We start from the raw sequence: 26,697 nt of genomic DNA, 5'->3' as shown, positions 1-26,697 counted from the left end.
AAGCACACATGCATGCCCCGAGACCCAGCTGACGCCGTGACTGACCATCCGATACCTGATGTGGACATCGGGATGAGCAAAAGGCCTCTACCTGGCATGTCAACTGTCAGTGTTTTGAATTACCACTGATGAGTAAATTTCTAGTATTACGCATCTGGCTTAGACGGTGTGCTTAGAGGACACGAGGTTTTATATTGGTTCAGGCAAAAAGTCCCTACGTCCAGTTCATCGCTGCTGCTTGTGTTACTAGCACTGAAAGTTTGTAGTAGGGGTTACAAACGGGCGAGAGAGGGAAATGATCCCAAGTCTCTGGTTGATGGAGTGAACGGGTGCTGAGAGCTTGAGCGTTGCTCAGCCGTGTGCTCATGTCGTGCTTTTTGTGTGGATCTAGATCTAATCTCGATGAGTCAATTCGGCTTGAATCCCCTTCATGGGGTGCCCTGCTTTCCCTTTTATAAGCCAAAGAAAAGTGTGGGTTACAGCGGAGGAAAAGGAGAAGAACGAGAGAGAGAAAGGCCCCTAAGATCATTGGGTCCTTCTTCTCCTTCATGCGGGTTCCATCGATCCTGTAGATGTCAACAGAGACAGCTCCACATCATGGCCCTATCCGTCACTAGTGCCATGCGTAGGCGTCATCTACCGGTCATGGCGTTCCATTTTGTCCTAGCGAACGTCGTGATGAACTGACGCCCCTATCAGCGTTCATACGATGGTTAGGCAAAATAGCACCGGCATGCCAGACACTGTTCTTGATGTGAATCCTCATGTATGGCCCATCATGGCCATAGGTTACATTGGGGCATGCCGGTCTATTCTTTGGTGCTAGAGTTTTGACCTAGGCCCATACGCCTAGAGCTGGAGTGGTTGACAGCGATATGGGACCCCATCGGGCAAGACAGAGCTCTCACCCGAGGGGTCGGGCGAGACGGAGCACAAACCCAAGGGTTGGGCGAGGCAGAGCCCATGGCCTTATGGTCGAGAGAGACAGAGCCCATGGTCTAGGGGTTGGGTGAGGTGGATCCCGCAGCCTCAGGGTCGGGCGAGACAGAGCCCGCGACCTTAGGGTCAGGCGAGGCGAAGCCCGCGCACCTGGGGGTCAGTTGGAGCTATAGTCATGCTCTTGACTGCTCGGATGAATCAATGTTGATAGCCATTAGCACCTTCTCTTTGGGTACTCTAGTATTGGTTCTTGACACCTTTCTTATTCTTTATTTTTCCCACCCTTCCACCTACCAGCGCATCATGGGATCACACGGGGAGAGGCAGAGCGAAGACCCAAAAATTGTCGCACCATTCGGTTGTCTTAGTTTTGTTCTTTTTAGTTGTAGGAACCTATGAAAGATACATGCCTATAGTAAAAGGGCCTCTCGATCCACCCGCCATCATCTCAACATACGACATGGAGCCCTTGCTGCCATGATGTTGAGTCACCGTGCTATCACCAGTGCTTTGTGTCACCGAACTGTCACATCGCTGCTGCTGCATCCCATCGTCCATGACCCTGCCCTGCTCGACATCATCATGCTAGCGTCGTCCCGTGGCGTTGTGGCAGTTTAGCGCTCAGCGGGCGTCCTTTAGATTCATAGCTGCTCACTTCAATGGGCACACAATGACAACATTCATTGGGTAGATGGGCATGGGGTTGTCACAGCTCTGGCTCCTCCCCCGTTGGAGGGTATGCCATCCGATCCCCTCTCTCTGCGCACTCATGTTCTGGTCCATACTTTTTTGGGTCAAGGTTTCCCGTATGCCTGTTGGATTTAGTTTGTAGAGCGTCTTCTTAAAACACGTCACATGGCCTGACTTTTGTGAGCTGCTTCATGAGCACTTTGGGAAAACGTGTATCCTATGGATGCTCGCTTGGCCACAGCGCACGGAGATGCTGGTGCCACTAGCAGCGTCATGAACATGAGTGAGCTCAAGCAGGTGACGCTCTATTTTGGTGATACATATGAAACTAAGACAAACCACACGGTTGGAGGCCCAAGCGAGGATCCAGCAGCCAGCAATGGTGAGCCGATGGCCCGCTCGGTGGCCTCCATGACCCACGCGAGGAAACAACGTGCAATGCTGAAAGGTCCTAATGGCTAGAGGGAGGTGAATAGCCTATTTAAAACTTTCTACAACAACACTAAACAAACCGGTTAGACAATTATGAGGCAAAACGAGTGTTGTGCTAGCCTACAAAAAATGCAAGCCACCTACCACAATTCTAGTTTATGTAGTTTCTATCCACACAATAACTATGTCACTTCACTAAGTTAGTGTGCTCTCAAAAGCTAACTAAAGAGTCACACTAACCAAACTAACAAGCTCTCACAACTAGCTACACTAAAGAGCTTGACAACTAATTTGCGGTAATGTAGAGAGAGTGAGCAATTTGTTTATACCGTCGTGTCGAGGAAGGAGCCAATCAATCATAAGAATGAATAACAATGAAGACCAATCACCTCGGAATTAAATGATGAACATAATGATTTTTTACCGAGGTTCACTTGCTTGCCGGCAAGCTACTCCTTGTTATGGCGATTCACTCACTTGGAGGTTCATGCGCTAATTGGCATCACACGCCAAACCCTCAATAGGGTGCCACACAACCAACATAAGATGAGGATCACACAAGCCACGAGCAATTCACTAGAGTACTTTTTGGCTCTCTGCCGAAGAAAGGTCAAGAACCCCTCACAATCACCACGATCGGAGCCGGAGACAATCACCAGCCTCCACTCAATGATCCTCGTTGCTCCAAACCGTCTAGGTGGCGGCAACCACCAAGAGTAACAAGTGAATCCCACAGCGAAACACGAACACCAAGTGCCTCTTAATGCAAACACTCAAGCAATGCACTTAGATTCTCTCCCAATCTCACAAAGATGTTGAATCTATGATGGAGATGAGTGGGAGGGCTTTGGCTAAGCTCACAAGGTTGCTATGTCAATGAAAATGGCTAAGAGAGGGAGCTTGAGCTGGCTATGGGGCTTAAATAGAAGTTCCCACGAAATAGAGCCGTTGTACCCCTTCACTAGGCACAACACGGGGTGACCGGACGCTCCGGTCATATCGACCGGACGCTGGACCTCAGCGTCCGGTCACGCAATGTGTGCCACATGTCCCCTCTCTTTAAATACTAAGCGCTCGATCTCAATGGTCATGTGATGACCAGACACAGCAGCTCAAAGTGACCGGACGCTGAACCCCAGTGTCTGGTTGTTTCCAGTAAGCATCCAGAGACGACTTTTCACGACCGGACACGTTCGATCATGCTCGATCGGACACACCCAGCATCTGGTCACTCGGTGACTCCTCTGTCCACTACCACGTTAGTAGGACCGGACACACCCTATTAGCATCCGGTCACTGAGAGGCCCAATGTCTGGTCAAAGACCGACGCTGCGCACCCTCTGCTGCCACTAACCGGACGCACCGGTCCAACTGAGACCAGCATCCAGTCACTTACAGTGAGTTCCATCTTTTCTATCTAGGGCATCGGTGAAGTTCCTAACCCATGCTCAAATATGCCAACCACCAAGTGTATCACCTTGTGCACATGTGTTAGCGTATTTTCACAAACATTTTTAAGGGTGTTAGCACTCCACTAGATCCTAAATGCATATATAATGAGTTAGAGCATCTAGTGGCACTTTGATAACCACATTTCGATATGAGTTTTACCCCTATTAATAGTATGGCTATCGAATCTAAATGTGATCACACTCTCAAAGTGTCTTGATCACCAAAATAAAATGGCTCCTATCATTTATACATTTGCCTTGAGCCTTTTGTTTTCTCTTTCTTCTTTTCAAGTCCAAGCACTTGATTATCATCATGGCATTACCATCATCATGTCATGATCTTCATTTGCTTCACTACTTGGAATGCGCTACCTATATTATGATCACTTGATAAACTAGGTTAGCACTTAGGGTTTCATCAATTCACCAAAACCAAACTAGAGCTTTCAAATGCTGGCCACACCATAGGTCGAGCAGCCATCGTGGGAAGGGCGACCCCTTTGGGCACCGCCTCTGTAGTAGGTTTGTCGCCCCCACATCTCCTATGATAAGCCAAGAGATAGCATGGAGGCACCTGCTCCCACCACAACGGCATGAAGATGGCGTCCATGAGAGGAGATCAGGACAAGATGAACTTTTGGGATCCAATTTTGGGAACCGTTGGAGTTGCAACTTTGTTTTTTCTGCTAATATATTTTGCAAAGGTTGGAAAACTAGTTTTTAGAGTATTTTTTTATACTCTTGGAGATGGTCTAACCAGTCAAACTTTTCTACTTAATGAAATGGCAAAATTTGCTGGTAGACACTGAAAGTGAAGTTGCTTTGTCAGCGGACACCAAAAATAAATTGATTTGCTGGTGGACACTTTACTTTGTGCAAAATTTGCTGGAAGACACCAAACACATTAAAAATATTTATTTCTAGATCAGGAGGTGAGAAGCTATGAAAAGATGATTTTGCCCCCGACTCTTTCTTCATCCCCTACCTTTCGCGGTTGTGCGCTGGAGCTGAGCTGAGTCCTCGCCGGCGCCGAGTATGTTGCTGACGGTGCACTGCTCCATGCCCTACCATTGGTCTAGGACCTTGACTCATGTAGGGATATCATGGAGTAGCCGAGCAGGGATCTCACCTGCTGGCTGCTGGGCTACTGCACACTACAGAGTAGGAGGCACTGAGGCTAGGGCCAGGGGCGGTCAGCCGTGCGGGGCCAGCCACACGGTCTGGTGGCGGGCCCGCAGCCACCGGTGCTGTGGGGGCAGGGCGTAGCCGTGCATGGCAAAGGAGGGCCAAAGGGTGGCAGGATGCGAAGGTTGTAGTTGGAGCAGCCGAACGAGCGTCATCGCCCGTCGCGAGTCAGAGTCATGGGCGGTTCCTACTCCGCCTCGCGACATAGCCGAGTCAGGTGATGTGGTCCCAGTGCGGCGGATTGGCCTGGTCACCGCGTTGGTACAACAGTAGCCAAAACACTTCTCCGCCTCTATGTGCGAACGCCGTCGGGCACCGAGCAGAGCAAGCCAGCCACCACCGTTCTAGAGCTCCCAAGCCTCCCCACGCTCAACCGCCGGCACCACCACCTCTGCCTCGCTCCCGTATACTCCCTGCACAAGCGCTGTGTGCAGGAACAATATAAAGGGAGGGAGGAAGAAGAAAGGGCAAGGGACAACATCGTTGTTTCACAACTATTCTCTCACCTCGCTCTGCCAGAAATGAATATTTTAATGTGTTTCGTGTCCTCCAACAAATTTAGCACAAAGTAGTGTCCACTAGCAAATCATTTTATTTCCGGGTGTCCATCGGCAAAGCAATGTCACTTTTAGTGTCCACTAGCAAATTTTGCCCAATGAAATACGTGCCACAAGGACATGTTTGTGAAGAAAAAAAGGAAAAATTGGCTACGAGGCACTGAAAGTGACCTCCATTTGCTGCTGGACATGTAAAATGGAGTAGTTTCTTGATAGACACTCTGCTTTTTGTCAAATTTGCTGGTGGACACCGGACCCAATAAAATATTCATTTCTGGGTTTAGAGGAGAGAGAAGGGTGGTGAAATGTCCTTAATACCCTTGCCTCTTTGTCTTTTCCTTTTTTTCCTTCACTTTCTTTCCCATGCCGCCCGCGGCCTGGCCTGTTGCCACCACGAGCCGAGCCCCCACAACCTCAGCCACTCCTCTGCCCTACCCTTGCCGTCGGCCTCATCGGCGCGTCGCCCCTCTCTGTCCCGAGTCGAGCCATGCCCTGGTCCCTGCCCTCGCCCTGCCTAGGTGAAGGGCCGAGATGGCGACTAGAGGGGGGGTGAATAGTTCTTTTTAAAACTTAATCATGTTAGCTAACCGAAACAAATGCGGAATTAAAACTATCGGTCTAGCCAAGACTACACCCATCTATCTATGTTCACTAGCACCTTGCAAAGATACTAATCAAGCAACAAAGGTGTCGGGCTAGCTAGAGCTCTCCTAACCAATTCTAGAAGCAAGGTCACACAAACCTATGCCACTAGTACTTTAAGCAACAAGGGAGCTCCTACACATGCTAGTAAGCAAAAGCACAAAGCCACCTAAGCTTACTAGCAATGCTCAATAACAAGGCAACCAATGCCAAATTAGAGAGCGCAATTACTTAGCTACATAAACTAAGCAATGTGACTAACAAGGTTACACAACCCAAATTAGCCACGCAAGGGAGCTACTTCTATGCTACACAAGCAAGAAGGTAACTAGCAAGCTACACAAGCTAACTAATTATAAAAGCAACAACACAAGCTCAATGTATATGAAAGTAATTGCAAGCTTGTGTAATGGGGATGCAAACCAACGGGAAGAATAAGGTTGACACGATGATTTTTCTCCCGAGGTTCACGTGTTTGCCAACACGCTAGTCCCTGTTGTGTCGACCGCTCACTTGGTGGTTCGATGGCTAATTGGCATCACCCGCCAAGCCCGCACATCGGGCGCCGCAAGAACCTACCCCGAAAGTGAGGGTAGCTCAATGACATGCTCAACTAGAGTTGCTCTTCACGGCTCCCACGGGGCGAGCATAATGCCCCTCACAAAGCTCTTCTCTGGAGCACCGCACAAGCTTCTTACGGGCTTCAACGGAGACCACCCCCAAGCCGTCTTGGAGGTGGCAACCTCCAAGAGTAACAAGCACCACCAGCTTGCAACTCGATCACGTAGTGTCACTCGATGCAACCTCATGATGCAATTCGCACTAGAATCGCTCTCTCACATAATCGAATGATCACTATCAACTATATGTGAGATGGAGGGCTTCCAAGCACTACTACACAAGCCACCAAGGCTCTAGTGTGCTTAGCTACCCGCCCAAGGCCGACCATGGCTTCTATTTATAACCCCATGAACAAATAGAGCCGTTACCCCTTCACTAGGCAAAAGTCGGAACGATCGGACGCTCTGGTCCGATCGACTAGACGCTGGACCTCAGCGTCTGGTCATGCGATGCATGCCACGTGTCCCCTTCTTCAAATGCTGTTCATCCGATCTCAACGGTCATTTGACGACCGGACGCTCTAGCTTGAACTGACCGGACACAGCAACCCCAGCGTCCGATCGTTTCCAGTAGGGTACCGGACATGACCGGACGCATTCGGTCAATCATGATAGGATGCAGCACCAGCGTCTGGTCACCTCCAGCAACACTGCTCTGCCTGTGTCATCACACGTCACCTTGACCGGACGCATACGACCAGCGTCCGGTCACTTCCAGCGTCAGTGTCCGGTCGATGACCGACTCCTGCACGATGTCTGCCATCACTGACCGAACGCTGGAACCCAGCGTCCGGTCACTACGTGACCAGAGTTCGGTCCACTCTGTGGGACCTCTCTTTTCTATATAGGGCGCCGATGGCACCGTCGTACTGTCCGCACTCTACGGGCAGACACTCCACCGGTGGAGTATCGATCCCTTCTCACCTCTATTCCATCGCCAAGTTGATCCACATCAACTTCAACTTCATCTCCTTTGTAAATGTGCCAACACCACCAAGTGTTCACCATCATGTGTATGTGTGTTAGCATTTTCACAATCATCTTTCAAAGGATTAGCCACTCAACTTGCCATGCCACTCAATACTAGCAACGATGCAAAGTTAGATCACTCGAGTGGCACTAGATGACCGATATGCAAATAAGTTTGCCCCTCTTGATAGTACGACCATCTATCCTAAACCCGGTCATCAACTTCTCTACACACCTATGACCGGTGAAATAAAATGCCCTAGGTTATACATTTGCCTTGCACATTCTATTTCATCTCCTCCAATGTCGATGCAACACATGCACCAACATGATCAACAATGATATGATCCACTTCATATCATCACATGATCTTGACTTCACTTGCTTTTCACCGTTGCCTTTATCCATCGGCGCCAAGTCTTGCTTAAGCTTCACCGCCACACGATCCATCGCTCCAAAGCCTCCAACTTGCCCTTCACGCTTGCAACCGGTCCATTAAGCCAAGTCTTGTCTTGATCTTCTCCACCTTGATCACATAACTCAATGTCATGTCTCATGTGCAATGAGCTCCTTCATCATCACATGTGTGAGCTTTGCAATATCTCCAAGCCATTTTTACCTTCATGGCATATGTTGCTCACACATATGTACCTGTGGACTAATCACCTGTGTATCTCACATAAACATAATTAGTCCACCTAGATTGTCACTCAATTACCAAAACCACACAAGGACCTTTCACCAGGGCCACGGTGGTTGTGCTCGCGCGCGCCACGGTGGCCATGGCGCGCCCGTGCCATGGTGGCCACGCTTGCCTCGCCCCTGTGGCCGCTCCTGCTCAAGCGTGCTTGCTCGAGAGGCAGCGCATGCGGGGCTGCGCGCGTCTCAGGCGGGAGTGGCGGCGTGGCTGAGCACGGGACCCATGTGGGCGGGCGCACATGCGACTGATGCGGTCGGATCCTGGCCTCGATAGACCCAGTGAGCGCATGCGGGGTAGCGGGGCCGGCGAGCTCCGAGCTCTGAGCTCGTGACCATGGCAGCAACACCATCGAGAAAAAAAAGAACAGGACAGAGGAAGTTGCTTGAGCCCGAACGGTGAGCGGGGGAGAACAGGGAGCCAAGAAGAAGAAATAGGCAGGGGTATTAGGGACATTTTACCGCTCTTCTCTCTCCTCCATACTCAGAAATAAATATTTTATTGGGTCCGGTGTCCACCAGCAAATTTAACAAGAAGTAAACTGCTCCATTTTGCATGTTCATCAGCAAATGGAGGTCACTTTTAGTGTCCCGTAGCCAAATTTCCCAAGAAAAAATACCAACTAACTAGGTTTTCAGATATATGATGGATAATATTAGTCGACTAATTTTTTAGCTTAGGCTAACTACCGTTTGCAAACTATTACTCCCTCCGTCTAAAAAAACAATTTGTGCTTTTGGAGAAGTCAAGCCATTTGAATTTTGACTAAATTTATATAAAAATATACTAGCATTCATAATACAAAATGAGTTCCATAGATTAGTTATAGAATATATTTTTATAATAAATTTATTTGGAGACATAAATATTAATATTATTTATAATAAATTTGATTAAACTTAGACTAGTTTGACTGTCACGTTTTCTATAATTATATTCTTTTACGGATGTAGGGAGTACTTCATATGTCGTAGCGCCTTAAGGCTAGAGGCCACCCGATCATCAGTACTATGACAGTATCAGGGAGTGTTCGGCTGAGCTGGATTATTTACTGTTCATGCCAAAAAACACTATTTATGTTGGAATGTTGTGAGAGAGAAAACACTGTTCTGGCTGAAAAAATAAGCCGAACAAGCCGGTTTAAAGTGCAGCCGAACACTACCTTAGACTATCAGCACAGCAGGCGCACGGACGCACGGTGCACCTAGGCGGCTAGACCCTAGCGGTCGTTCGCTTCACTAAAAAAATAAGCTAAAACATTATTTTAACTAATTTGTTATGAGAGAAAAATATTATTTTAGCTAAAAAATAAACTGAAAAGTACGGCTGACAAAGCCTCTTGTCCCCTTGCGATCTCCGATGCAGCATGCAGCTAGGCCCTAAGCATGTTACCGTATTTCGACGGTAAAATATTACGATATTATACCATTTTCTCTTGAAAAAAGAGTTCATACTTTGAAGGCTTATGCCTAGTAGTAGGCTAGCAATATCTCCCGTCCCGCATTTCTCTGCATGTCACGCACCTAGGCTAGCAATATCTCCCGCCCCGCATTTCTCTACGTGTCACGCTGTCTTGGTCGGAGTGGGGATAGCATTTCTCTTTTGCATATCTATGGAGTTTTGCAAAACCCAAACACCTTAGATAGAGGTAGGAATTTGTCGAACGAACCACACTCCTTCGTAGACGTCAGGAGTCCATTGATGAAAAGGGGCTGGGGAAAGCTTGAACCTAAGTCCTACAGTGATGAATATAAGCGCGATTGAAATTCCTAGGGAGTTATACATTTGTGCATTGATAAGACCATTCACAATTTCTTGAAGCTCGATCTCCCCCCAGATGAACCATATAGCCAAGAGAAACCATGAACCAGAATAGAAGAGCTTGCCCCACCCATGAGTAAATATTTCATAGTAGCCTCATTAGACCGTAGATCTCTCTTGGTATATCCAGACAATAGGTAGGAACATAAACTGAAACATTCTGACAGTGAGATACCACTCTGGAAGAGCTCGGATTCTAACCTTGTGTCAGACCTGCGGGCCAAAGAACAGTCTCAGGTAGACAGTTTCTACGGGGCGTAGGCCTCCCAAAAGGTAACAGAGGCGTGCAAAGGTTTCCTAAGAGCCCAACCCAACGAGCCCAAGCTGCCAAGCTCCACACACCCGCACTTTGGTCACACCACGGTCTGCTCCCCTGACTACATAAAACTAAGTTAAGCGAAGACTATATAGTCTAAAGAAAATTGTTTTTCTATTTCTATTTTTTCTATAAAAACTTGTGGGTCCTGCTTGAATCCTTAACCTAACTCAGCTATATCCAAATAAGTGATTAGATTTTATTAAAGTAATACGAATATTTGTGACTATGTATCATGGACATGGTTAAAGTTATGTCTATGTGATCATTAGTTCATTTGTACCAGATAGAACAAATTATATGCCTGAATAGGTAGTGTCATGTTCTAGGATTTGATGTGTTTATCATTTTTGAAGTATAATTTTATTAGTTTTCCAATCGTTACGATGTATTTTGAATTGCATATTATCATAATACTGACATTGTTCTTGTTCTCGACGATATATCATATCGCTTTTTTTCGAAGAAATGTGAAACGAGAGTGATGGAGCCTTCTTCCTATCCATTTGGAGCCTGTTTGGAACGCAGGAATTTCATGGAAATTATGCAGGAATTTCATGGAAATTGCGCAGGAATTTCATAGGAATCAGTTCATTTTCACAGGAAAAACACAGGAACAAGAAAAAAATTCTCACGTTCCAAACAGGGCCTTGGATCCTTTTCATCCTTAGGCCTTGTTCGTTTTCTTGGGAATGAAACTGCAGCAGGAATGGTCCTAGGAGGGGATCAAGTGAGATCCGGGTGATTTGGTTCCGAATGTCTAGAGACGAGGAAGCAAACCTGGCCGTAGATCACATAGAATGTTCAAGACTGGTCGGATTCTATTCCAGGCCAAGCTTTACCGAACGGCAATCTTTGTTGGCTGGATTTTTATGCGAGGTCATTCTGAACCAGGCGGGTTGGATCTCCTTTGGGGCCGTTCCGTGAGAAACGAACGAGGCCTACTCTGGATTATCTTCTTTGAGCACCGAGTAGACGGAGTAGTAGTACTACTACTGTGGTAGCCGAGGCCAGCAACGGGTCATGTACATGCGTCGCTGCTGAGAGAGTAAAAAAATATTTGTTAGTCAAACCAGCTGACGCATGAAAGAAAGATGAGGTTCTGATGTTGGCCCCCACAGTCACATGTACATCGATGCTCAAAGCTAAGGATGCCCGTCTCTTCCCCGCTACGGAGAATTTATTCTGTCCTCATCCTCGTTAACTGTCTCGGGTATAGATTCTTGCTCATCCCTGTATCCGTCGGGTATCGGTCGGGTAACAGATATCCAACGGGTACTACATACCCGATAAATAAAGACACTTAGGGTCGCAGCTTTGCAATCGGAGACGTTTTTTCTTCACCCGGGTATAAGTGTCGGAGTCTCAGAGATGCCGAGTAGAAGGAGCGAGGTTGCGAGGAGGACGAGCAAAGGTGGCAGAGAGACCGAACTGAGAAAGCGAGGGGCACGAGCGCTCGTGAGGCAGTCGTGCTTGTGCTGCTGGCGGAGATGGTGAGGAAAAATTAAACTAGGGTTATTAGAACACACAAACTATATATATGATTGTTCAGATTTGGATCAAAATAGATATGTTGAGCTTTTTTAGGCCTAATACTCGTACGACAGCTCAAATAGTCGGGTTCCCTAACGGGTAACGGGGACGGGTAAATAGGGGACGTTCTCGTACCCGCTATATCCGTCGGGGATGAATTCTTACCTATTTAAATGCCCATGAGTAAAAATATGATCTCATTCCCATTCTCTAATAAATTAAATACCCATCGGATATCAGGTATCGGGTTTTGCCATCTTTACTCAAAGCTCAACGCTGTGTGGGTAATGGGTGCCGTGGCACGCAGCTGTAGGAGTAGTACTCAGCCCCAAGTCCCACCCAACACTTTCAGAAAAAAAAAAACCCCACCCTCAACGCCGCTACAGTACGTTGATTGAAAAGAAAAAAGAAAGACCCTGCTCCATTCCGCTACTGATCGTGTTCGTCGCCTCACTCCCCTCCGGCCTCTCTCCCAAACGAGAGAGAATCCAAGCGAAATGCAGCCCCGACCCCCGGCGGGCAGCCCTCCCCGCCGCGGCACGCCACCGTCGCTGCTCATCCCTTCCTCCCACAGCGCGTTCCCCGCCGCCGCCGACGGCGACCATGACGCCGCCGTCTCCGAGCACCCCTACGTACGTACGCTCGTCGCCCGCCCTAATGCTGCTAGGGGCGCATGTCGATTGTTTTCCTTTTTTCCCCCTCTTCCTTTCCCCTTTACTGGCTGAGACGCGTGTGCCCTGACGCGATTTGGTGCTCCGCGCGTGCGTGGTGGCCTGCATTTCGGGTGTCTAGGTCACGCTGCAAGAGTGGTGGCTGGCAATCGCGGAAGGGGACCACCAGAAGATCGCTGTCGCCGGGAGATTCGAACGGTAAGCATTTCTTCAGAGGGGAAGGGGGAACTAGAGGAGCCATCTCTGGAGGTCCGGGCTTGAGTGGGTAGCAACTAGTTTCGTTTGTTTTTCTGGGGGTTCGATCTTTTTTCTTTTTTCTTTTTTTTTTGTTTTGCGAAAAGTTCGATCTTCTGGTTGAGGTGTGGCGTTTGGAGTCCTCCTGGGTATGCTTCAAATTTGATATTACAAAATGATACCTAGATTGAGTTGACGGCATGCCCTCCTAAAGAATAGGCCAATTTAGTTTTCTCATAACTGCTTACCACTTGCTTTTGTCAAATTGATTGAACAATCCAATGTTTATGCCATTTGTCCATTCGATTCATTCTTTACATATGAGGGTGATTAACGCCTTGACTGAAGCATGGTCAAACTTCCTTAAATCATTGCTGCTTGTGTATTTAAGCATAAGTCGGCTGCTTTTCCTCATGAAAGAGCTACGGATTCTTTCGCTGATAAAAATAATTATCTATTGCCTGCTCTGACAGGGATAAAGAACTTCATGACTACTCTCCTGCACCTATTGCGAAGCGTCATATGCCTCTTCTTCTTGAGACTGAGGATGGAACCATACTTTGCATCGATGGTGACCTCAATACTTCGCACACGTATCGCAATGGATATTCAACTAAGGTATGCACGTCCTGTTTTCTGTTTGTTTCAGGTACCAATTGAATGCCTATTTGGACAACTTTTTAAGTGAATACAGTATCAAGAGCAGATGATATCATTTGTTATCTCCATCTATCCTCTGATTCTATTTCTGTGTTCCTCTGGCTGAAAGTTATTCTAGATTTGAGCAATATATTCAATCTAGAAAATAGCATGGACCAAAAAAATGTTTTGCCAAAATGCATGTCCAAAAGGATCATTCAGCCATGCACTTCTCTCACGAATGCCTTGGTCTTGACTGTAAACCATGCATGCAGGTCTGTAGTGACTTCCTGAATGGATTTCCAGACTCGTGGCAAAGTTGCAAGCCGTGCAATTCTAGAGTGGACTCCACTCCATTTTACCTGGAGAAATTTGACCAGGGGAGACGTGTGCATACAGAAGGAATCAATTTAATTAGCAAATTTCAAGACATTTTGGGAAGTTTCTCACACAATGATGCTGTGTTCCAAAAATCATCACATTTATTAAATGGAACACCCAGATTTGAAGAATATACTTGTGATGGTGATATCGCAACAAATGAAAATGCTGCTGCCTCAAGTGAAGCTGCCACAGGTAAGTGTAAAGGAGATTATTTAGACGCTTCTGTTTCCTTCTCTCCTACAAATATTTCATTTCAGTGATGTTTCTTATAGAGTGTTTGTGTCCCCTTAATTTAGGCGATCAGAGAACTCCAGTAGTAACATTGGAGGTTCATGGTTGCCATAAAGAGACTCAGCACATGTCATTGACTGAGAAGGCAGCAGTAGATGAAGAATTGCCAACTCCAGTTTATTTGGATATGCAATCAAATGGAACACTAATATTGAATCAAGACGCTGCTGCTTCAAATGATGACAATGAAAGATGCACAGCTACATCAAAAGAGGGGAACAACATGGAAATAGGCTTGGTTGCGGGCAGCCCTACAAGAGAAAGAAGCCATGATGACATTGCTACTCATGTTTCTTTAGCTCCTGCAGTGGAATGTGCTAATAATGCAGTCAGTGAATTGGTACACAGTACTCCAGCAACAGGCACATGTAATTATGTTAGAACAGATATTTAATCCTGCAAATACATCGTTTCGTTGGTGTTTCTAATAGTGTCTATTTTTTATAATTTAGATCATAAAAAGACTCCTGTGGCTTCTTTGAAGAGTCAAGGTTCCTGGAGGGAAAATCAGCACATAGCTTCAAATAAGAAGGTGATGTATTAGATCAATTAATGCAAGCTTCAGCTTATTCAGATGTGAAGTCTCGATTGTTGTCCACAGGATCTCAAGCATGTTAGCTAATAGGCATCTTGCAGTATTTTGTATTGTAAATGACTTGTTATCCTATTTGCTGTTTACTCATGATGACATGTTCATATTTAGCGTATTTAAGCCTATTATCCTATTTGTGTTACTCATTATATAGATGAAGTTGATTGATCTGTGTTTTGAAAAGCAGCCTGTAGACTGGCCCCAGAAGCAAATATCACCACAAGAAAAGTGTCAGAGTGCTACAAGATTTCCAGTGACCAGGAACTTAGTTTCATATGTAAGTGCAATTGTTCATTCATTTTGTTGTCATAAACTTCAGAAAGTCCATGATTGCAGGCAATTAGCATTTTACGTTGTAACTTGATGATGGGATATAGATCTATATAACACTCATTTGGTTTGTGGAATTGGACTGGATGAATTGTATTGAGGATCAATTTGATTCCATGTGCAATCAGAAATAGGTTCCAATATAATTATTTTGTTTGCTTAGCTAAGGAATTGTGGGAATCGAAATTTGACCAAATAAATTCTAGCTGCTATTTTGTTGCCTGCTCCCAAAATCCAACAGCACAAAGGACAGAACTCGTTGCTTTGCTGCCAGGCCTTTGGCATCAGAAACCCCATCGCAGCCATGGCATGCATGCACTGATGGATAAGTCTCATGTGTGGCTGGTCTTTGTGGGGCTATGATGCTCACATGGTCATGGTCCTTGTGGCTGTTTTTCTGTTTTTAGGACAGCATCTTAGACTAGAGGGCAGCATCTTAGAGGACAGCATCTTAGACTAGAGGACAGCATCTTAGAGGACAGCATCTTAGACTAGAGGACAGCATCTTAGCTAGGACAGCATATTAGCATCTTAGACTAGCATCTTAGACTAGCATCTTGGCATATGCTTGGCTGGCTAGCAGCCTATAAATGTGTAACCCCAACCCCTCAGGTTGGTATAGCATTTGTGTGAGCTTGTGTGAGAAATAGACAAGAAAATTGCCCCAACTCCTAGTGTCATCCTCTCTCGATGAGAGTAAGAATTCTCCTACTACCAAGAGTGAGAATTCAGCGACTAACAAGTGGTATCAGAGCCGTATTATCCTGTAGCCTGAGCATCTCTTGCTCATCTTCTCTCCCAGCCCCACAACAGCCCCAGCTGTTGGCAGCAGCAACTCCTCCGGCCGCTCCTGTTCACTCCTCTCCCAGCTCGTCTGAAGCAGCCCTCTCCCCACGCAGCAGCCCCCCGGTAGCGCGTCATGTCCGCAGGGCAGTCTCAGCGCTCGGTCGCCTCGAGCACGCGGCGTCGGCAGGAGGCCGAACTTGCCGCGGCAGAGGAACGCGAGCGAGCGGCGGCAGAGACCGCTGCGGCGGCGGCAAGGGCGTCGAGGCTAGCAGCGGCGGAGCTGGCAGCAGCCAGAGCGGAGGCGGAAGCAGCGGCGGCGGCGAATGCAGCGCGTGCGGCGGCGGCGGAGGTCGAGGCTCTGCGCGGCAGCATCGGCAGCTCCATTTCCGCTGACGACACCGCCGACGCGGACCTCGAGCTGCTAGAGAGGGAGGCAGCGCGAGCGCGGGCGGCGCAGTGGACAGCCGCGCACGTCCACGAGCGTGGCGGCAGCCCAGACAGGCGCGGACGCGCTGGCGGCGCTCCTGGAGGAGGCGCGCACGGCGGTGGCGCTCCTGGGGCAGCCGCGCACGCCCACGAGCGCGGCGGCAGCCCAGACAGGCGCGGACGCGCCGGTGGCGCTCCTGGAGGAGGCGCGCACGGCGGCGGCGCTCCTGGAGGAGGCGCGCACGGCAACGGTGGCGGACGGGTCGATGGAGAGCGCGGCCTTCACAGGCAGCGTGGCTCTCTCTCCCCGGATCGGTACCGACAGGTCGATGGAGAGCGCGGCCTTCACAGGCAGCGTGGCTCTCTCTCCCCGGATCGGTACCGTGGTTACCACGGGCTCCAGGCTGTTGTCAGGGACGTCGGTCCCGGCGGTGGGTGGCCTACCCTCACCAAGACCAACTACGTCGAGTGGGCTGCGGTGATGAGGGTAAAGCTCCAGGTGCGGCACATGTGGGAGGCAGTCCGGTACGGCGACGTCGACTACGACCTAGATCGACGGGCGCTGGATGCTCTCATCGCTGCAGTCTCGCCCGAGATGCAGTTCTCGCTTACCAGCAAGCGGACTGCCAAGGAGGCTTGGGACGCCATCGCTGCGGCACGCATCGGCAGCGACCGCGCCCGCAAGTCCACACTGCAGGCACTTCGCAAGGAGTGGGAGAACCTGGCCTTCAAGCCAGGTGAGGACGTTGATGACTTTGCTCTCCGTCTCAATACTCTGTTGCAGAAGATGGTGCAGTTCGGCGACGACACCTACGGCGAGGAGAGAGCTGTCGAAAAGCTCTTCCGCTGCGTCCCCGAGAAGTACAAGCAGATGGCTCGCTCGATCGAGTCTCTGCTGGATCTCTCCACGATGTCGATCGAGGAGGCGATAGGTCGCCTCAAGGTCGTCGACAGCGATGAGCCACAGTCTCTCTCGGGGCCCATCACCACTGGCGGGAAGCTCCTTCTCACTCGGGAGCAGTGGCTTGCCAGCCAAGGTGACCGGAGGAAGGGGGAGCCTTCTTCCGCGACAGGCGGCCGCAAGCGTGGCAAGCCGCGCAAGGCGCGCAGAGACGCCCAGGCCGGGGCGCGAGGACGTGCCGAGGGTGATGCCCGCGGAGGCGCCCAGGGCGGCGCCGCCGGCAGGCACAAGCCGGCACGAGACGACACCTGCCGCAACTGCGGCCAGCTTGGCCATTGGGCCAAGGACTGTCGACAGCCACGACGCGGCCAGGCCCACGTCGCACAGGCGGCGGAGGAGGAGCCGGCTCTGTTCATGGCACATGCCAGCATCGAGCTACCTCCAGCGGCACCGGCCGCAGCGGCTCTCCTCCACCTTGACGAGCCAAAAGCACACGCCCTCCTCGGCGACAGCTCCGGCAACGACAAGACTGACGGGTGGTGCCTCGACACCGGCGCCACCCATCACATGACCGGTCGACGGGAGTTCTTCACCGAGCTTGACTCTAGCGTCCGAGGCTCCGTCAAGTTTGGGGATGCCTCCGGCGTGGAGATCAAGGGCGTCGGCTCCATCATCTTCACCGCCGTGTCTGGTGAGCACAGGCTGCTCACCGGAGTCTACTACATCCCCGCGTTGAGGAACTCCATCATCAGCTTGGGACAGCTGGATGAGAACGGTTCGCGCGTGGTGGTTGAGGACGGAGTCATGAGGATTTGGGATCGTCGCCGTCGCCTTCTTGCCAAGGTATCCAGAAGCGCAAATCGACTCTACGTCCTTAACGTGCAGGTGGCACAACCCCTCTGTCTCGCTGCTCGTCGGGACGACGAGGCGTGGCAGTGGCACGAGCGTTTCGGGCACCTTCACTTTGAGGCCCTGAAGCGGCTCAGTGCCACGGAGATGGTGCGAGGCCTGCCGTGCCTCGACCATGTGGAGCAGCTCTGCGACGTCTGCGTGTTGACGAAGCAGAGGCGACTCCCCTTTCCCCAGCGGGCGAGCTTTCGAGCCAAGGAGAGGCTCGAGCTCGTGCACGGGGACTTGTGTGGCCCGGTGACACCGGCCACACCGGGAGGACGACGCTACTTCCTGCTGCTCGTCGACGACCTCTCCCGCTACATGTGGGTGATGGTCCTCGGCAGCAAGGGAGAGGCTTGCGGACGCCATCAGACGCGCGCAGGCTGCTGCGGAGGCGGAGTGCGGCCGCAAGCTGCGCGTGCTGCGCACCGACAACGGCGGCGAATTCACGGCGGCTGAATTCGCGTCGTACTGCGCTGATGAGGGCATTCAGCGCCACTACTCCGCGCCGTACAGCCCGCAGCAGAACGGCGTCGTCGAGCGGCGCAACCAGACGGTTGTGGGGATGGCTCGGGCCCTCCTCAAGCAGAGGGGGATGCCGGCTATCTTCTGGGGAGAGGCGGTGGTGACGGCCGTCTACATCCTCAACCGCTCGCCTACCAAGGCGCTCGACGGCAGGACGCCGTACGAGGCTTGGCATGGGCGCAAGCCGGCGGTCTCCCACTTGCGGGTCTTCGGCTGCCTCGCATTCGCCAAGGAGCTTGGCCACATCAGCAAGCTCGACGACAGGAGCACTCCGGGAGTGTTCATCGGCTACGCGGAGGGCTCGAAGGCCTACCGCATCCTCGACCCGAAGACACAGCGTGTGCGCACGGCGCGCGACGTTGTGTTCGACGAAGGGCGAGGATGGGCGTGGGACAAGGCAGTGGACGACGGCTCAGCTCCGACGTACGACGACTTCACTATCGAGTACGTCCACTTCGAGGGAACTGGGGGAGTAGGCAGTTCTTCTTCGGCAAGCGCGTCTACCCCAGTCTCCGAGCCTCCACCGACCCCGGCACCTGCTACTCCGACAGCACCACGCTCTCCAGCCAGGACCTCGGCTGCGATGAGCTCTTCGCCGGCTCCACCACAGCCGGCAACGCCACGCACTCCAGCACCGACAGGCACCACTCCGGGCACGTCTACTCCACCACCAGCTCGTGTCGAGCACGGCCCGGTTGAGCTCGCTACTCCGCTCTCTCACGACGAGGAGCGCGTCGACGCGTACCACGACGGTGAGCCGTTGCGGTACCGTACGGTGGAGAACCTTCTCGGCGACCAGCCGGTGCCGGGACTGGTGCCTCACGACCTGGAGGACCTGGAGGCGCAGTTGCACCTTGCGTGTGACGACGGCGAGCCTCGGTCGTTCGCAGAGGCCGAGAGACACGCGGCATGGCGCGCCGCGATGCAGTTGGAGATGGATGCGGTTGAGAAGAACCGTACCTGGGAGCTTGCTGACCTTCCTCGTGGTCATCGCGCGATCACCCTTAAGTGGGTGTACAAGCTGAAGAGGGATGAAGCCGGTGCCATCGTCAAGCACAAGGCTCGCTTGGTGGCACGAGGTTTCGTGCAGCAGGAGGGGGTCGACTTCGACGACGCCTTTGCTCCCGTGGCACGGATGGAGTCCGTGCGACTCCTTGCGCTAGCTGCCCAGGAGGGCTGGCGTGTTCATCACATGGACGTCAAGTCGGCGTTCCTTAACGGCGACTTGAAGGAGGAGGTCTACGTGCACCAGCCGCCGGGATTTGCGATCCCCGGCAAGGAGGGCAAGGTGCTCCGCCTGCGCAAGGCCCTCTATGGCTTGCGGCAGGCACCGAGGGCGTGGAATGCCAAGCTGGATTCCACGCTAAAGGGGATGGGCTTCGAGCAAAGCCCGCACGAGGCGGCCATCTACCGACGGGGCAATGGAGGTAATGCCCTGCTGGTGGGTGTCTACGTCGACGACTTGGTGATCACCGGCACCAAAGATGCGGAGGTGGCGGCATTCAAGGAAGAGATGAAGGCCACCTTCCAGATGAGTGACCTGGGGCCTCTCTCCTTCTACCTGGGAATCGAGGTACACCAGGATGACTCTGGGATCACGCTTCGACAGACCGCCTACGCCAAGCGCGTCGTTGAGCTAGCTGGGCTCACCGACTGCAACCCAGCTCTCACTCCGATGGAGGAGAGGCTGAAGCTGAGCCGCGACAGCACGACGGAGGAGGTGGACGCTACGCAGTACCAGCGTCTTGTGGGGAGCCTTCGCTACCTCGCCCACACACGGCCGGACTTGGCATTCTCCGTCGGCTACGTTAGTCGGTTCATGCAGCGACCGACGACGGAGCACCAGCAGGCTGTGAAGAGGATCATCCGCTACGTTGCGGGGACTCTCGACCACGGCCTCTACTACCCGAGGTGCCCTGGGGCGGCACACTTCGTCGGGTACAGCGACAGCGACCACGCCGGCGACATCGACACCAGCAAGAGCACGAGCGGGATCCTCTTCTTCCTCGGCAAGTGCCTCGTTAGCTGGCAGTCGGTCAAGCAGCAGGTGGTGGCCCTGTCCAGCTGCGAGGCCGAGTACATAGCGGCCTCCACCGCTTCGACTCAGGCGCTCTGGCTCGCTCGACTGCTTGGTGATCTCCTCGGCAGAGACACCAGAGCGGTGGAGCTCAGGGTGGACAGCAAGTCCGCTCTGGCCCTGGCAAAGAACCCCGTGTTCCACGAACGCAGCAAGCACATCCGGGTGAGGTACCACTTCATCCGAGGCTGTTTGGAGGAAGGGAGCATCAAGGCGAGCTACATCAACACCAAGGACCAGCTTGCGGACCTGCTCACCAAGCCCCTTGGGAGGATCAAGTTCCTTGAGCTCTGCTCCAGGACCGGGATGGTTCAACTCTCCCACAAGACGACGCACAAGACTTAGGGGGAGAATTATGGATAAGTCTCATGTGTGGCTGGTCTTTGTGGGGCTATGATGCTCACATGGTCATGGTCCTTGTGGCTGTTTTTCTGTTTTTAGGACAGCATCTTAGACTAGAGGACAGCATCTTAGAGGACAGCATCTTAGACTAGAGGACAGCATCTTAGAGGACAGCATCTTAGACTAGAGGACAGCATCTTAGCTTGGACAGCATATTAGCATCTTAGACTAGCATCTTAGACTAGCATCTTGGCATATGCTTGGCTGGCTAGCAGCCTATAAATGTGTAACCCCAACCCCTCAGGTTGGTATGGCATTTGTGTGAGCTTGTGTGAGAAATAGACAAGAAAATTGCCCCAACTCCTAGTGTCATCCTCTCTCGATGAGAGTAAGAATTCTCCTACTACCAAGAGTGAGAATTCAGCGACTAACATGCACTTGAGCAGGAGCAGCATGCAAGCACAGGAGGGTGGAGACATACACTCTCCCCCACGTGCTCAGCCATACTAACTATTGGCCTGTGTTGGCTTACTTGTCAGTGTTGACCTGGCCTCACTCCACTAGCTCCATTGGCTACCAGCCAGATTTGTTTGCCTAGCCAGTTGCCGGATCCACGTCCTATTCTGCTAACCAGATGGGCCATAAGTATTTTGCTTGAGATCGAGCTGTTGCAAAAGTGGTCATGCTTCAAGTACAGATTCTGATGTTGTTGGAACAATTTATCTAGACTCAGTAGCATGAGACTGATATTTATATTTGTATTTGTTGCAATGTTCCTGAATCACATTAGGTGCTTCGGTCTCCGCCTACTCGTGGTAAGGACACGTCGCGGTCAATGACAACAGTTGAAGCTCTCAATCTTAAAAGAAGCAGATCAGGCATGTCTTTGGTTTTTTTTTGGCAACAATCTTTGGTTGTTTGACTCTGCTGCTTGATTCCAAATACTCATTGTGCTAAAGAAATGAAAATTTTATTTCAGGTCGCAGTGGCGACGATGAGGGTGGAGAGGATGCTGTTGCTAGGCGAAGGCGCCCTCGTGTGGCAGTGAGGAAGGCCTCCATGAACAAGGGAGACCAACCATCTTCTAGCAGAGGACGGAGCAACATAGGTGTGAGAAAATCTCCACTGAAGAAGGTCCCCAAGCCAAAGCTGCAAGGTATGAGTGCTATGTAGATGCAGATGTGATGCTGATTATGTAGATTATGCTACTAATGTGCTAGGGTTTTTTATGCTTGCTAGTTTGAATATGATTGATGTGTAGTTGATTATGCTACCATTATGCTAGTGTTTCTGATGCATGGCACTTTGAATGTGATTCATGTGTAGTTGCAGCTTAGGCTTCCATTATGCTAGGGTTTCCGATGTTTGAGTTCCCTTATGTCTATGCGATTTGCATTCATGTGTAGTTTAAATATGAATCTGAATTCTCACATTGCAAGACCCTATGTTATTTCTTCATGTGATTTTGTTAGATCATCATGGGCTTCATCTAGTTATTTGTTTGTTTCTAGGTAATGAGAAAGGAGCAGCTGGGCATTTTTTAACAAGATTTTCAGTTCATAGGATCCGTAAGCTTGTTCCTGATTTAGTTAAAGATGAAGATCGAAAGGGTTGGATTGCTCTGTCTGGGCATGGTTCTCTGCTGTCTATGTCTGAATTCTCTATTCCAGTAAAGCTAGTCAAGTGGATAATGCAACACATAGATCCTTTGTTGTGCGAGTTCAGGCTTGATGACAAGGTGATTATATTTGATCGCCCTCTGGTTTGCAAGATATTAGGCTTTGAAAATGGTACCGAACCTTTGGACCTATCTGGTGATGTTGGGAGGGTATTCTGTAATCAGTATATGGATGGCAATAGGGCTAAGCTGAGAAAGTGCATACAAGTGCTCAAATCAAGTAAGGATAGGGATTCGTTCATGAGGGCTTTCATGCTTCTAGCTTTGGGGTCAGTTTATTGTCCGGGTACAACAAATGCAGTGTGCTTGAATTATCTTCATAGCTTATATGATGTATCCAAGATCAAAGAATTCGATTGGGCTGGTCATATCCTAGAGATGTTGATGGAAGAGGTGAAGAAGTACCAGAAATTATCTCCTGAACAACTTGAGCGTAACCATAACATTGCAGGCTGTCTTGCAATTTTAGCGGTACGTCGACTGTCCTTCTTTACAGTGCTTATTATCCATGTGCTGTACTGTCTTCAAATCGTTGCATTGTTTTGTATTTGTACCTTGTGATTACTTGTGTGCAGATTGCGTACATGGATCATCTTGATATCCCAAAAGATCTTGGTACGCATCAAATTTGTTATGATGTACCTCGCATTTGCAATGTATCCAAAAAGGACTTTGAGTTTGTGATGAGTGTGGACATGCAGAGTCCCAAGTTGCATTCATATGGGAGGCTACCGGTTTGTACATTTATGCTTTTGTTCTTGACTTTTTGGTCATTCATAAATGCGATGCATTTAATTTAATAACTCTAACTCTCTCTATTTGAAATGTCAGTTTCGGGCTGTTACACTGTATTCGAGTCCCCCAAGTACAACCGAGCATCCTATGGCTGATGAAGTGCATATTCATAGTTCTGCAGCATCTCTGGATGATTGGCTGCACCCTTCAGGTTCCAGCAATCAAAGTGCACAGCAGGTAATGTCATTTTCAGCCTGGTACAATACTGTTGCAGCAAACTCATCTGCTTTTTTTCTTTTCTTTTTTGTTGCAATAGATAGCTTTCCATGTTGTGTTACATTCCCATCCATGTTTCATATATATTTTTAGTGTTGTTGTACCCTTTTTTCACCTTCCTTTTTTCCTATGTCAAAATATTCCAAACAGGTGCCTCCTCAATACCAGCCCATTATCACAGAGACAAATTCTCTAATTGGGCGTGACATTGATGATCTTGTTGAGGCTATGACCGCAGATTTTAAGGTCAAATGCAAGGGCATATACAAGAACCGGTTGGGTGAGATGACAGTTAAGTTGATGAACCTAACCCATCAAGGTCCATGCAGCACTTGCAATGCAACCACCACGGCCTCTATAAGTGGTGCTGTGCCCCCTTCTAAGGTTTGTCATGGTATTTTTTATTTTGCAATTCGAGACAATCTCGAAGAAAGTTCAGTTAAATGATGAATTATCATGACATTCTGATTTTGTGCAATGTGTTGTTTTTTTCTAAGGTCTTTCCTGTGCTTAGAGTCTCATGAAGTGCCTTGTTCTTGTAGGATGGTTTGATCGCAGATGTCATTGGTCTAGATTTGCCAGCAGTGCCCAAATGTTTGTTCTGAATCTCATTGGTGCATTCTGTTGTCCTCAAGAGCATGCTTTCCATGTTCAGCTTCGGGTGATGCCCTATCTAGTTTTCATGTCATGCAACTTGTGTCCTTTGCTTTGCAGGGAGTGAATCAGAAACTGATCAAAGGAAGAAAAGAAAGACTGAATGAGCATCTTCCAGACGTAATTGCTACTCCAGGCAAACAAAACTGGAACTAACTTAATGTGGTTACTCCTGGTGAAGAAAACCGGAACTAAGTCAGCCTGTTCGTTTCGGCTTATACGATCGTGGATTATAAGCTGCAACAGTATTTCTCTCACACCAAATCAGCCAGCAGTACTTCTGGCTTATAATCTACGATCGTTTCAGCCGAAACGAACAGGCTGTTAATGTGGTGGGGAGTTCGTATGATTTATTCGGGTGTATGGTACACTTGATGCACATAATGTACCTGCGGATGTGTTTTGTTCTCTGCACGTTGTCCTGTTCTTGGCACGTTGTCTCACGCTAGATCACCATGCTGCCTCTATGCGATATATATATATATATATATATATATATATATATATATATATATATATATATATATATATATATATATATATAGGGAGAGGCTATTCAGTAGCCGGCTACAAAATAAGTTATTCTGTAGCCACTTTCATTTACTATAATTTTATATACTAATTTACTATAATGTCAATACATATTTACGATAGTTGGGTTACTATAACACATGGGGATATTTACCATAACGTTATATTAAACCACTTAGTAAGGAGTTACTATAATATCGTAAATTAACATAGTAATTATCATAACTCAAAGTGGCTATAGAATAAGTTATTCTGTAGCCAGCTACAGGATAGTAGTTCTATATATATATATATATATATATATATATATATATATATATATATATATATATATATATATATATATATATATATATATATATATATATATATATATATATATATGACTGCAATTGGAACAGCTAGCATTGCAATAATGGGAACACCTTGTTTTTACTTGTGTGAGGGAATATTGCCTTAGTTGCATAGGCTAAGAATGTGCTGCAAGACTTGCAATTGGAGCAGTTAGCATTGCAATAATGGGAATACCGTGCTATTACTTATGTGAGGGAATATTGCTCTAGTGCAAAAAGAAAAAAAAGCCTGAGCAATTAGTTAATTTTGGCTCTTACAAAAACCTAAAGGACGGTTAGAAAGTGTTGTCTATTTTGCATGAGTGAAGACATTGATATAAGAGCTGCTTGTAACATGTTGGGTTTAGAGCTAAAACTTTTCTTCAGAACCGGGACTACCAACCAAACATGACAAAAAGAAAACCCAGCGCACAGAACTGCAGCAGCCAGAACGTGAAGAACGTTATGTCATCTGAACTCCTGGTGCACGAGTCGGTGTCGGCGTGAGCAGTCTCCAACCCAGGGATGCCACCACAACGGTTGTGGCGAGTGGTGACAGGCACGAACGCATTGTTTGTTGGGGCTATGGCTCAAAGTACCGTAGACTGATTTGGCGTGTGAGAAAAATACTATTTGTTGGCTGAAAAATTATGGCTTATAAGCTAAACGAAGCCTAAGCGAATAGGTTGGAGAGGTTTTGCCGTTTTGGACATCCGTGGCGTGCTAGCTCAACACCGCCATCAGCAGTGTCAGCGATAACGAAGTTGTGTGACGTCTCCAGCACTCGACCCCGCAGGTGGGCCTCCGGCGCTTCCCGCGCCTGCAGGCTCCGGCCGCGTCCGCCCAGCTCGCCGGCCTATTCGCGAGGCCACCCAGCTCGCCTGAGCACGGACGCGGCGCTGCCCCTCGCAAATCTGTTCGTGCTGTGCTCTGATGTCATCATGACATCACACGCGCTATATGGCCGTTTTCCCTCTGAAAAATAATCCCATAAATTCAAATATAGGAATACACGTATACGTGTCTCACACCAGCAGCAAAACTGAGCCATCCATTAATTATTGGAGCTACACATTAGTTATTGGAAGAAACTTTTTATTATGCGAACACAAAAAATTAGTATTGTAACTGTTTTTAGCTCATATTCAATGAACCAATGAGGGGTCATCAACCTCAGAGGCATACATGTCATTTCACACTATCGCTTGTTTAGACAGCGGATTCTTTTGATCACAGCTTATCTGAAAATCCTGATCAGATTAAAATCAATTCTCAGATAAGCGTTCCCAAACAAGATTGGGTGGGATTCTCGCTTATTTCCACCTTGATACTTATTTTAAGCTGAAACAAATACGCACTAAGGCTCATCCTTGCCCCTGCCATGCAGTGCAGGCCCTAAGTTTTCGAGGACCTAAGGTGAACTCATCGTGATTGGCCTTAAGGCCATGTACATGTTTTGTAGATATACGTGTATATATATTTTCACTTGCAAAGCGAAACAAATCCACGAAGTATTCTCAATTTAACACTACATGCCCGTGCGTTGCCAC

At 49.1% G+C, this 26,697-nt stretch overlaps 1 protein-coding gene and 1 pseudogene across 1 annotated transcript; one reads left to right on the top strand and one right to left on the bottom strand.

Annotated features, from left to right (window-relative positions):
• Positions 1-26,697, bottom strand: part of LOC136521943 (polyubiquitin-like) — a 256,415-nt pseudogene that overhangs the window by 183,649 nt on the left and 46,069 nt on the right.
• On the top strand, positions 12,180-24,692 carry LOC136521937 (uncharacterized). The gene is made up of 15 exons (XM_066515723.1): positions 12,180-12,484; positions 12,645-12,721; positions 13,231-13,375; positions 13,672-13,972; positions 14,077-14,439; positions 14,524-14,603; positions 14,851-14,940; positions 21,732-21,819; positions 21,921-22,097; positions 22,453-23,090; positions 23,195-23,353; positions 23,451-23,591; positions 23,781-24,014; positions 24,173-24,224; positions 24,345-24,692. Exons 1-15 carry the CDS (start codon positions 12,350-12,352, stop codon positions 24,389-24,391), a joined length of 2,727 nt encoding a protein of 908 aa, XP_066371820.1. The 5' UTR covers positions 12,180-12,349; the 3' UTR covers positions 24,392-24,692.

Source organism: Miscanthus floridulus, chromosome 18 (genome assembly GCF_019320115.1).
Source record: "Miscanthus floridulus cultivar M001 chromosome 18, ASM1932011v1, whole genome shotgun sequence".
Classification (NCBI taxonomy): domain Eukaryota; kingdom Viridiplantae; phylum Streptophyta; class Magnoliopsida; order Poales; family Poaceae; genus Miscanthus; species Miscanthus floridulus.
This window is presented reverse-complemented; position numbering and strand designations above follow the sequence as displayed.

Bases quoted from the DNA above. Each gene is read 5' to 3' on its own strand.
- LOC136521937 (XM_066515723.1), top strand. From the start codon at position 12,350: ATGCAGCCCCGACCCCCGGCGGGCAGCCCTCCCCGCCGCGGCACGCCA. The intron at 14,440-14,523 runs GTAATTATGTTA...TTTATAATTTAG, and splicing joins TACTCCAGCAACAGGCACAT to ATCATAAAAAGACTCCTGTG. The intron at 23,354-23,450 runs GTTTGTACATTT...TTGAAATGTCAG, and splicing joins ATTCATATGGGAGGCTACCG to TTTCGGGCTGTTACACTGTA.